This window comes from Phoxinus phoxinus (genome assembly GCF_949152265.1).
Source record: "Phoxinus phoxinus genome assembly, chromosome: 15".
NCBI classification, from domain to species: domain Eukaryota; kingdom Metazoa; phylum Chordata; class Actinopteri; order Cypriniformes; family Leuciscidae; genus Phoxinus; species Phoxinus phoxinus.
In genome coordinates, this window is record NC_136890.1 from 10,396,625 (window position 1) to 10,409,487 (window position 12,863).

General features: G+C 39.4%; 2 protein-coding genes across 4 annotated transcripts in view; one reads left to right on the top strand and one right to left on the bottom strand.

Annotated features, from left to right (window-relative positions):
• Positions 1-640: 640 nt before the first annotated feature.
• Positions 641-6,792, top strand: LOC307011896 (L-rhamnose-binding lectin CSL2-like). Of its 3 annotated transcripts, none has more exons than XM_079637982.1 (12): positions 641-730; positions 1,315-1,524; positions 2,507-2,551; positions 2,639-2,768; positions 5,263-5,372; positions 5,445-5,489; positions 5,591-5,726; positions 5,816-5,931; positions 6,129-6,173; positions 6,261-6,399; positions 6,490-6,599; positions 6,714-6,792. In XM_079637982.1, coding segments are annotated over exons 2-12 (927 nt in total). In that variant the 5' UTR covers positions 641-730; positions 1,315-1,475; the 3' UTR covers positions 6,716-6,792. The 3 variants fall into 3 exon arrangements, with proteins under 3 accessions (XP_079494108.1, XP_079494106.1, XP_079494107.1); XM_079637980.1 differs by having other exon boundaries at positions 660-787; positions 1,315-1,347; XM_079637981.1 differs by having other exon boundaries at positions 723-787.
• A 3,712-nt stretch (positions 6,793-10,504) lies between these two features.
• The window catches only part of cacna1fa (calcium channel, voltage-dependent, L type, alpha 1F subunit a), a 45,585-nt gene continuing 43,226 nt past the window's right edge, over positions 10,505-12,863 (bottom strand). The window contains exons 46-47 of the mRNA XM_079636726.1: positions 12,545-12,862; positions 10,505-11,192 (exon numbers count right to left, since the gene is read on the bottom strand). Of these exons, the coding sequence (XP_079492852.1) occupies positions 10,983-11,192; positions 12,545-12,862 (528 nt within the window). The 3' untranslated portion in view covers positions 10,505-10,982. The remainder of the gene's footprint in view (positions 11,193-12,544; position 12,863) is intronic.

The following is a 12,863-nucleotide window of genomic DNA, read 5'->3' on the forward strand; positions in this document are numbered from 1 at the left end:
AAAAGCATAACGGTCACAGTCAAAAAATGAACACAGCATATACTAATCGAGACGGAGGCTGTTACTCACAATATCAGGAGAAACACTGTTCATGCAAAACTGGGTAGGTCTCTATTCACTTCTATAATCGTTATTATTTACAAAGCAAACGGACTACGCGAGTATAAAGCTGTATTTATTAGCAGCGTGTGCTGCTAGCGTATCAACAATTAGGGCAGAGAACCGAAATCATAAATCTAAACCAGCATAAAACTGTCTAACTATAACTTCACAGTAAGGTTAAAAGCTAAATGTATCTTAGAGCACAAAAGTGAGCTTGTTGATCTTGAGGGGTTTCGCTGACTGTGAGGACGTCCACACAGTTTAATCCAAAGACGACACTTGTCAGTATTTAACTTCGGTTTTGGGAAGGGGAAAAAACGGACACCCACTCCAACCTCTCTGGGAAACGCGTATCTGTGTTACAAATGCCCCCGGCACAACGTTTAACCATATTTTTTATAAAACGACGACGTAATAGCCTGCTGAGACCAAAAATATGAGCCTCCTGCGTTGAAGTCAATGGAGCGCCGTGAAAATGTGTCGGACCCTCTGTGGGAGCTCGTTCTTCGCTGCGCTGTGATTGGTCAATCTACATTCTAGGGCGTGGCTTAGCCAAAGGCGAATTGGACGTGACGTCGGAACGAACTTGTACAAGTAGATCCTCTCAACTGATACCAACTAAGCAGAGGTAGAATTTCTTCCTTTATCGTCAACATGGTTTATTTGAGTGTCATCCTATTTACATGTAAGTGTTTATTCTCGATTCAATTCCTTTCGTGTTTGTTTTAAAAATGTAAGTGTTCGAAAAGTTAACAAGTTGTTCAAGTCCACGTTAGCGTTTTCGTTTGGTAGCCTTAGGTCCAATAACGGCCTTCAATCCGTGCGCATAAAGCACCATACACTTTTGTTTATTTTTAATCGTGTTGACTAGTCCTTTTTCGCCCGGACATGTCCTCTTTTGGACCTAAAAAAAGGCTTCAGAATTTGTATCCGCCATCGTCTATTTTGCATATTGCATAACAAATAATTATCTGCACGTAAAGCTTAATTTAAATTAAAAATGAAACCAAATGGTACTATTGCCTCTCAGTACGACTGAGTTATCAATATACAGGTCGTCTTTGTTGATCAGTAGCCTATTCCGTTTTGTTTAATTTTACTGAAGCACTTCCATCTCTTCTGGAAGTTCTGAAATGTACCTTGTACATTTATGGGTAATGAAATGTAACAGGAGTTGTCATTTAATTTAGAAACTTTATTTTTCTTTTACAGTGCTTCTGAACTCCAGGTTGCTGATATCTGCCGGTAATTCATCAGTCCAGTTACCAATCAGCAGTTACACAACCATTACCGTATATGCTGTGTGCATAGTATGCTGTAATTAAGATAATAGACCTTAGTCAGGGTAAATGGCATATTAAATTTACTGTGACATGGATGAAAATCAGGGCTCTGAGGGATTGACTTCCAATCTTTACAATGGTGAGCAGACTGCACACTGAATGGGCTAAAAAAGGTTAGATCATGTAATTTTCATAACACAACTTTCAAAAACCAATTTATCGAATTTGTCTATTGAATTATTATTATTATTTTGGCTGGACAATCAACAGTAGGATCCATTTACAGTAGGTAACCCACTTTTACTTCTGTCCCTCACAGCCTAGTTTTCATTCTTGTCAAAAGATAACTATGGCGCTACCCTGACACTAGGGTCTATTACGAGATGACAACCTGTGATGTTCTACTTGAGCTGTTCATGTCCTCAGAGTTCTCAACACCTAAATGAATCTGCAGCGGTCAGGTGGTACACCGATCACGTGCTGCGAGTCGGAGCTCTCAGATTGTTTTACTTGCGAGTTCTTTGAGGACGTGAACACTTCTTACAAGACGGAATCTCAATAACATTTTTTTTTTTTTTTTAAATCTTAAACCTTTGGTGTGTACGATCACACAGAGTGTGATTAGAACATTCTGTGTGGGTCAACAACAGCTTTTGTCAGCTTTTGCTCTTTGGCTGGTGCTTAGCATGGTCAAATCTGTCAGCAAGGCATTTAAACTCTGCATATAAAACCGGTTGGAGGTCAGCATCTTTAAGATCCTCACACTGTAGTGCTCTGCCGTAATTGTATGTGAAGTCATAAAACTTAAATCAGTCAATACATATTATGCTAAAGGCAGTTTTGCTTAAAGGAAGATATGCTCACTCTTAACTGCAACTTACTGAAACCCAAAATTAAGTGATAGCCAAAGATACTGTAAAATGACGGATCGTGGTAATCCAATAAAATTCTTGTTACGTGTATAATTCACTCCAAAACCCACATTACTTAAGGTTTTGTGTCTCACAGCATGTAGTATTTTGCTTATGTAGTATCTGGAGTTTCTCTTCCCTCATAGTTTGTTAGTCTCACCTTATTACTAATGATGAATGAAACCTGAAGCTGGACTCTTCTCTTTTCAGAGACTGTTGTCACATGTGATGGGTTTGTCCAGCGTCTCAGTTGTGGTAAGATTGAAGATAAAAGCAATAAAATATTTTAGTTGAATGCATTACGAGTAATTTATGATGTCATGATGCTTTTCTTCCATTTAGACTCTGGTGTGATCCGTGTGGACTCTTCCACCTTTGGTCGCACAAACAGCAACATTTGCAGTGTTGGACGACCTCAAGGACAAACGGTTAATACTCAGTGTTCAATGGATGTTCCTGTAGTCTCTAAACGGTAAGAATCTCTTTCTTTGTGACTTCAGACAGAACAAGTATGGGTAGAATTGAGTCTGCTTGCTCGGTTTAGTCTCGTTCTCGAGATTCAAGAGGTTACTTTATTTGTCCCTAGGTAAATTTTTCTTGGACAAAGGCTGTCACATAAAAATAGTGCAGTAACAGACACCAAAACAAGTTTATACTGAGCGTTGTGACCCCAATGGACTATCTAAACCAGGTTGGATTTATATGGATCTGTCAAAAAAAACTACTCTGAAACTCTTTTCAACTAGCTTCATGCAACAGGCCTCAGATATGTATTGTTTAACAGACATCTGTCTGAGTTTACTGAGAAGGATGTGTGGCTGCAGAGTATTAAAAGCAGAGCTGAAGACTACACATGGCTGTCTGGTGTAGGCCTTGGGTTTTTCAAGGTGTTGCTAAATGGTGTATTCTGGTTAGTATAGCATCAGTGCCCCGATTGTCTTTATAGGCAAACTGATACGGGGCTACTGGTCTAATAATTATTTTCTTGAAGAACTGGTTTTTTTTTTTTGGAAGAGTAATGATTGCCTTTTTTCCAGAAATAATACGGTGTAATTAACAGACCTTTGAAATACCCTGGCTTGTGTAAGTTCCTCTGCACATGTCTTCAAAAGGAAAGCTGAGACGGCATTAGGGCCTGTTGCCTTAGTGTTTTTTCTTTTTAAAAGTCTTGTGACTTCCATGGACTAACGTCTATCATTGAACTTGGAAATCACTTATGTTATCGTTTTAAAGAGAAGTCATGTGAATCAAACCTAATCTAGAAATTATTTAAATCATTGGCCAATGTTTTGTCATCAGCTTTGTTCAGTGTTTTCTTAGTGGGAGTCACATTTGTAATGGATTTCATGTTTTTTCATCCCACAGTTTCTTTGTATTTGCACAAGTCCTTCTCTATGGATTCCTTGCATTGATTCTTAGCTATGTTGAGTTTCAGCTTCCTCTGCGCTCATCTTCGTTGTGCTTGGTCCTTATTCCTGAAGGCAAGCCTCTTGGACTTTATGCAGTCCTTGATGTCCTTAGTAATGTAGGACTTGTTGTTGGGATAGTTTTATTGTCTTTTGGGGTATGACAGCATCCACACAAAAGTGAAAATAAGCTGTGGATTTGTTCAAATCTGATATGAGAATGAACAATGTTATGATCCGAATTGTACCGTGGTGGTTTAGCTCTAGCTTAATATATGCGTTTTGAATGTTTCCATCGCATTGAGCAAGAGTTTTACTGTTTCTAGTGTCACATTTTAATGTACTGTTCAAACCCAGGTAAAGACATTTTCAAGTTTGGAATGATTGAAATCCCCTAATGAGCATGGAGCATCTGGTGTATGTTGCAGCGGTCTGTTCACAGTCCGCCACTTGGGCCGCAGCTCTCCCTGCGTTTCCACTTGTGGGCACAAACGCATCACAATGTTCCCAAACTCCCTCAGAAGGTAGAACGGCCTGAGACAAGCATAATAGCTCAACATACGGGTTACAGCGTCTCTTGTGTGGTATATTGCCTACTCTACTATTAATAAACTCAGTCTGCCCCCTTGTCTTACCCGACTCCAGGCTCTTATCAGAACGTACCAGAGAAAAGCCGTCCAACTCAATGAGTAAGCTAGAAATATCCGGATGCAGCCAAGTTTCAGTAAAAACCATGACGCATGACTCTATACTAACTACTTAGCTGATTCTGATGTAAAGTTTGAGTTCGTCCATCTTATTCCTCTGGGAGAGCGCACTACACCGGGTCAACAATGGCAAGGGTGGCACCAAAACAAAGACATATTAATCATAATTAAAAACATAGTATGCTTCAGCACATTTGTCTCGGTCGCCTACAGAGCAGCGGCACCAGATTACAACTCTGCAGTTGTCAACCAGAGCATGGTCAATCGCCTTGTCACTGTTAACTGTGCATTTGCACCGATGAGAAGCGGATGTTTAATTCAATCCTACAGGAGCCTGAAAGGCAAGATGGCAGCCAATCGCTGTCAGGTACATGTAAAAATGTTTGTCGAGCATTTATCCAAGGGAATTGTATGTACTCAAAGAGAAGCCATTCAGTTCTCTGGTGCGTAGAACAAAATTTAACCAATTAGCCGAAGTTGCCCGCACACTCAAAATTATCTTTTCAGATTCAAGTAAAATTAGAGAAAGTATTAAGTTTTTTTAAAAATGACCATAGCTAAATGTTTGCTTTCTGGTCTTTTTAATGCACTTTTTTTATTTTCCTTTTTTCACATGCAAGAAGTCATTTTCATTTAATTTTGTATTGCATGTTAAATATTGCAGTTTGGACGCTTTCATTTTGATTAGACTGCCTGGGTTTACACCCCTTTCAGTTTTTCAAGCTGTATTGAACCTCCGTGTACCTACAGTTCAGGTGCCTTTAGCGTCATACTTTGTTTTTTGAACGGGTGAGTTATGTAGACTACGGTTTCCAAGAGTCCAGTCAGACTGCATCTTTGTCCTTTTAAACAGGTGTGATGGACTGAGCGTGTGCGAGTTAAACACGCAAGGACTTGCAGCACGAGATCCTTGTGATGGCACTTACAAGTACTACACTACCAACTACATTTGCATCACTGCAGGTTTGGGTTGTTTTTCTCTTTTCCTCTTCATCAACTTTCTGTGCAAGCCTGTATAATGTCTTCCTCTTCCAGAAAAAACTGTGACTTGTCATGGTGGATACGCTTACTTGAAGTGTGGTGAGCTATTTTTCCATGTTTAATTTGGAAAATATAGGTTCTTAATCTTCTACATGTTTGTTCATGTAATTTTTTTTTTTTTTTTTTTTAAATCCATGTAGAAAGTGGTAAGATTCAGATAAATACCGCACACTATGGACGTACAGATAAAATCACATGCTCGGAAGGACGTCCATCCAGTGAGCTCCAAAACTCCAACTGCTATTCTCCCAATGCACTGGCTCCTGTGTCGAAAAGGTAGTTGAATACTGTATGTCACTTCTGCTGTACCTTGTTGTCTTTAGTAATGATGAATGTAAGCTCTCTTTTTTCCTTTTTTTGTAAAGCTGCAATGGCTTGGAAAGTTGTGAGTTGTTTGCGACACAAACCGTCTTTACTGATCCCTGCGTTGGCACATACAAGTACCTCAGAGTCTCCTATTTTTGCCTCCCATCTGCACTCCGTGAGTATCCGTTAACATGTCTACTACAAATTCACTTTGATCCAGGAAGTGTTTGAGCTTTGAATGGTGAAATCTTTAGTTGTCACCACCAGATATGCTTCTCAAAAGCATGATCACTTTACACCAGCTCAAGACTCCTATTTGAAAGACTACAATTCACCTCACTAAAATGATCTAACATCCTCTGTTTTCTGTAGGTTCAAGTGTGATCTGCGAAAACGCAAATAATACGCTGATATGTGGTGTGTATAATGCTACATGAGTTTTGCTCTAAGTTGAATTGTGTTTTAGAGCAAGTTGATTTGAAGCTGAATTGTCGTCATTTTTAGAACAAGGGACTGTCATCAACATTCACACTGCTAACTTTGGGCGAACTGACCGCAGCACATGTTCTGTCAGACGACCTGCTTCTCAGACTGCCAAAACTGACTGCTACTCTTCAAACTCCCTGGCAATAGTTACTGATGAGTGAGTTTATTTATTTTTTTATAAATGGTTTAAATGCAGTTTATCATAGAAATAAGTCAGTCAAGGTTCTTTTATTTCTCCTTTTTATAGGTGTGAAGGACTCAATAGCTGTGTCCTAGTAGCCTCCAATGGTGTCTTCACAGATCCATGTGTCGGCACATTCAAGTTTCTGTACGTCTCTTACAGCTGTGTAGATGACTGTAAGTGTTACTGTGTATCGTTTTTTTTTTTTTTTTTTTTAAATGCAACCTTGTTGGGATTATTCAAGACACTAGATTGATAGCTCTGTTCATGGTGCCTTTGCTTTCTTGCAGAATACAGCGTCTGGACTTATGGATTTCAGCTTCAAGCATATTTAAAAATGGTTTCTTTGCAATAAATGCCTTGAAGACATTTGTTCTTGTTAGTATGATCATTTCACAAACCATCACATACACCATCAAAATTCTACACCATTCTACTGCAAAGTAAAACAAATGTCAGCAAATATAACTAGCCTAAATATGCTACTTTCTAAGCACAATAGATGGGCTGACTGATTGTAGTGTGAAATGGTTTAGACTTTTTGGAAACTGTTCCCATTCAAATTGTGCCATTGATTTCAACTAGTTTATAGAAAGCTTGCAACAGAGGCATGGTCATAAACATTTTTTTATAAATAAACAAGTTTCTAGTTTTAGCGTTGGTGCCAAGCTTTGTCCTCTGAGCACTGGATTTTCTGAAGATAAAATTAAAAGCGGTAGATCATAGCAGTAAGCAAGAGTCTAAACTGTAGCTAAGCAGGAGGGTGTAGCCTATGATTAGGGCTTTACTTCTGGAGATTGTTAAGGCTTCAATTCATTTAATTCGAAAGATTATCCTGATGAACAAAATGTGCAAGAATCAAGTTAGCTGGTCACAAACATTTTAAAATAAAAGGTTTGTAAGTTGCCAGTAGCTTCTGGCTTACCGGTAGTTCTGACATTGTGAGCTTGGTCATGTGCCCATTCAATTGTGAATTTCTCAAACAACCTGTAAGAATCAAACTTGTTGATCAGAGCTTATTTTCTGCATTAATCCAAAAGCCAGTGGAAAAAAGGTCCTTCAATCAAATTTTATTTGCAGAGCACCTTACAACAGCCAGAAGATGCACAAGGTGCTTTCCAGTAAAACATCAAAAGACAACAATATATAAAAGCATAAATGTACGTAAAAATAGCAGTCGAGTCGGAGGCTACGTGTTAAAAGCTTGTTTGAATAGATGTTTTCAGCTGTGATTTAAAAACACTACACGGTGATGCTTCGTAGGTATGCTTGAAGTGCGTTCCACAGCTTTGGGCCCTGGATGGCAAATGACCTGCCTCAACTTTTTATACTTGAACTTGGGAATGACCAGAGAGGTGTGTTCAGAGGAGTGCAAAGTTCTGGCTGGTTGATAGACCGCTACTAATTCGGCGAGGTAGGCCGGGACCAGACTATTGATGACCTTGAACACAAACAGCAGGATCTTATACTCCACCCTAAACCGCACCGAAAGCCAGTGGAGCTAGCGGAGGACTGGGGTGTTGTGTGTTTGGAGGTGTAGAAGAGAAGACGTGCTACCACGTTTTGTACTAGTTGAAGCCGATTGAGTAGTAATTAAGTCCAGTGTAGAGGGCATTGCAGTAGTCTATCCTCGAGCTGATGAAGAAATGAATGGCTTTTTCAAGGTCAGCTCTTGACCAGAATGGTTTTACCTTACTGAGGAGCCTTAGCTGGTAAAAGCTCGCCCTCACAACTGAACAAATATGTTTGTCATATTGCATACTTTTGTCAAAAATAACACCCAGGTTGGTGCAAACTGATGTGTTTGAGGACCAAAACTGAGAGAGCTGTTAGGGGAGTCTGGGCTGAACATAATGTACTCAGTCTTTCCTTCATTCAGATGAAGGAAATTCTGCGAAAGCCACTGTTTGATGTCCTGAAAGCAGTTATGGATAGGGTCCAGCGCAGAACGAATACTCATAATCGCAGGAAGGTAGATCTGGAGGTCGTCTGCATAGAAATGGAATTGAACGTTGTGATTGAAGATGAGTTGTCCAAGTGGCAGCATATAGAGTGAAAACAGAATAGGACCGAGAATAGATCCTTGTGGCACACCAGATGATCGGGGGGCAGCGGAGGAGGAAAAGTCATTAAGCATTACTGAAAAAGTTCTGTTAGTGAGATATGAAGAGAACCAATTGAGCACCGCGCCCTGCAAACCGACAGCATGTTGAAGACGGGAGATGATGATGGCCTGATCCACGGTGTCAAATGGTCCAGTAACACCAAAACCACAGATCTTTTACTGTCCAGGGCTCCAAGAATGTCATTTTTGACCCTCAGTAACGCTAACTCGGTGCTGTCTAGACCTGAAACCGGACTGAAATTTATTACCAATAACGTGCAGTTGGAGGTGTGACTGAAGCTGGGAGAAAACAAGCTTCTCCATCAACTTAGACTTTCTGTAGCTCAGTGGTAAGAGCATTGCGTTAACAACGCAAGATTGTGGGTTTGATCCCAGGGGATGCACATACCTATGTATAAATGTATAGGATAATGCAATGTAAGTTGCTTTGGATAAAAGCGTCTGCCAAATGCATAAATGTAAATGTAAATGTAGACAGAAGTGACAGGTGAGATATTGGGCGAAAGTTGGACAGTATGGAGGGATCAAGGTTGGGTTTCTTGAGCAGCGGTCTAACAATGGCGTGTTTGAGAGCAGTGGGAACAGTTCCCAAACTAAGACGGCTGTTTATGAACGAGACAAGGAAGGGTCCTATGATGTCAATATTTGATTTGAATAATGTATTAGTAAATATTAGTAGATATATTAGTAGAAGAATATACAGTATGATGTATAAGTGAAGTTCAATATTAGTTCATGTTAATAAAGAAACCTTAATTTAAAGTGTTACTGATATTTTTTACATCTTATTTATATTAAAATATATAACAATTATAAAAATATTATTTTTAATACTATATATTTGGCAGCAGGTAAATTAAGCTGCTGTCACTTTACAACCTGACACACATACCGATTATACTGGTACATATGCGACGTCTTTCTCAACTGTTTATATTCACTTAAATCATAACTAACTGTGTTTGTGAATATTTGCCAATACCGGTATTTTGACATTATTTTGTGTGTATTTGACCGTTTAAGCCATATTCTCCATCAGAAACCCAGATGTTCTTCACTGCTTTCTCACAATCCCTCAAATGGTGTACGGAAAACGACATTTATGTTTTCATGATGTCTCATGATTAGTATTGAGAGGTGGCTGTGTGTGCTTTGGGTGTGAGCACAAAATCTGCAGGAATGTGTAAAATTAATGTGCAATACACACAATCCCACACTCAAATTCAAGCCCAACAATATTCATCGGCGCAAGTGAAATGAGTGTGTGAGGGAGGTGGTTTTTGCTGTCGGAGAGAAACAGCAAAGAAAGCGCAGCTGGTATCTATTCTGGGGAAAATTAATAACTTTCAGGTATTGTGATAATGGTTTATGATGGATACATTATCAGGGACCCCCAAGCTCCCAAAAAATGGGGTCAAATCAAAACACAGAGAGGGGCTTATTAAATGTCTCTGGTTCTGTCAAGGATTTAAGCCCCTCAAAACTACTGAATATAATGCTATATGCAATACTGATCTATTCAGATGTAAACAACTGTAAGTTGAACAAAATTTTGGGGAAATAAGCAATAACAGAGTCTTTTCTTCCCTGTTTTTTCGACGCGTCCAAATAAAACTGCTTCTCAAACATAAAGAAAATGTTGGTCAGGACTTGATTTTGTCCATCGGCAATTGATTGGATCATTAGATTGTTGTCGTTTGCTAATACTTTTGATTGTTTGATGTGAGTGATTGCTGTAAGCTCTGGTGTTGTTAATGGTATATGCGTTTGGTGAAGCATACGTCTCTACCTACTCAATTACTTAAATATTTGTATATGTATACATATTTTGCAATAACCTTAAAATAGGGCTGTGCCGGTCAACTTAACCACCGGCGGTGGTACGCCAAAACATCTTTAATGTGTGAATGATGTTTTATGTGAACATTACCACACGAGTAAAGCACACAGGTTTTTCAAAATAAATAATAGGTTAGCAATTTAATGTTAAATCACAACTATGGAAACATTTGGATTTGTGCTGAATGAGAGAAGTACATTATAGTAGTAACATTTCCCTGTAGGTTTGTGAGATCCAGTCATTTGAAAGATATTGGCTCTTTATTAGGCTAATTAATCATATGAAAAATGAAAACTTCCACAAGCACAAATACATTCAACATAAATGGGCAAGGTTTACCAAATCTCAATTATTTCGAGTATATAGGCTCATCTTGTGGTCCAGTTAGGCTCTTACTAAACGTATGTGCGAAGCAATTGGGATATACAGGTCATTGTGGTCACAAGTTCCTTACATCTAATGAAGGAATTGAATATAAATCTGCTCAAATGAGCTGAATATGAAGAGGTGAATGTATTTGTGTTAGTGATGCAGAGAACATCACAATCACACTGACAATTTATGTTCCGCTTCCCCCAACAAACTGAAACCCATTTAGTATGTTATAACACAGTTCATCTCATCAGACAGATCCTCCTCGAGGCGTCCGATTGGTTGCCCTGTCCTCCCTTGAATTAGAAGGTCAGTTGCAGCGCTCTCCATTTCGTCAATAGTCATGTGACAGGCACCTGCAATTTCCCGTTTTGCAAAGTCAACAAATTTGGGGTCTTTTGCGTATAGACCCAAGCCTTCAGAGATCAGGATCTAAAAGATACAAAAAAAAGAAGACATCACAAAAGTTGGATCAGATTTGTTTCTGCTGAAATCCACTGACCACACACAGCTATTTATGTGTCTGCTGAAAGCAGTTAGTTGCACTGGTAATTTACTGTAGGTGTCGTATTAAATGGGGTTTAAAGTTTTGTATTCAGAATTATTGGAGATCAGTTTTTTTGTTTTTTTACTTTAAAGGGATCATGAAATGCATTCACATCTTTACATTCCTGGGGGTTAGCTTATGAAGTTGTTTTGCATCAAAATGTTCAAATATTTGTAATAGATATTATATGATCATTTCCCACCCACAGTCACAATCACTTAATTTCAGCGGCGTTACCTCTTTTTAGGTAAACGTCCAGTGCTGTGATTGGTGAATTTCATGTGTGTGTCATGCTCGAGATGGCCAGCTCTTTAGTAGAGCTGTATTTGTTTGAGCCTGTGCGTGCCCGATTGAAATGAACCAATGCAATCACAATTAAATGCCTCTGAGGACAAAATACTTGGCACCAGAGGTGTAAAGTCCAGGTTCAGAAAGTAAAAGTCCTCCTCAGTATTTTGTTCCAATCACCTGGATTTGCTAATTAGCAGTTTTTCAGTCAGGATATATAACTAATTAGTGAAATCAGCTGGCTGAGTTCATGGGTGGAATAAACATGATAGGACATTTACTTTCTGACCCCTGGACTTTACACTTCTGCTTGGCACTGCTGTAGCTTTCAATACAAGATATTGAGAAAAAGTTTTTCAATATTCAAGAGACGAAAACATTCTTCTTCAATTGCTCAGGCACTTGTTAAAAATAAACTTGTAACTATATTATAAATAAACCATCCACATATTTTCTAATAGTTTGATCTTTTGGAAGGGAGTCTTTCTTGGTACCACTCTTGTGATGTGATGTTAAGATGTTAAGTTCTCATGCTAAGTTAAGACATGTTAAGAGCAAGCCGCCTTGATTTCAAAATGCATGCCAAGGAGTGTAGAAGAAAATTGTGACATCGCAACTTTTCAAAAGCCTGGTGTTTCAGAATGATGGAAAACAAAAATCTCATATTTTTGGACTGGGGAGTTGGCGTTAAAGAATGAACCTTGCATGTTTTTATTTTAGAGCAACCTCTTATATGTGTAAATATCAAGGAAATTTTGATTTTCCATTTCATGACCCCTGTAAAGTTTATTTTTCTGTGGATCACAGTAAAAAAAGAAAGTCTATGATTCACTGCTGTACAAAAACAAAGTCCAGCTTGAGTCGTTTTTATAGCCACTGAACCTGCATAAATAACAACTATCCTTATTACTTCGGGTTGTTTGATACACCCTTAAGGAAGCTTATTTACCGACTCCACGAGGCTGTCAGCGCTTCCCTTCTCGATGTATCCGGCGCTGTGTTGGGAGGGCACTCTGAGAGTGGTGTACCCCCGAGGCTGCTGGGCTACACCCGCCATTCCACTGCCAATCCACCCGGGACGGGCCGACGCCGGCAGGCTGGCACTGCCATTGGCGTCGCCCCACATTGCCTGAGTGCCCCCCATATCGTTCATTAGAATGAGGGGGGCGTAGAGGAGGCGACCCCGTCTGGCCTGGTTGTTCATCCAAGAGGCCGAAGAAACCGCAGATGAAATGCTGCTCCGCCGTGAGTCGAAGCTGTTTTGCGTC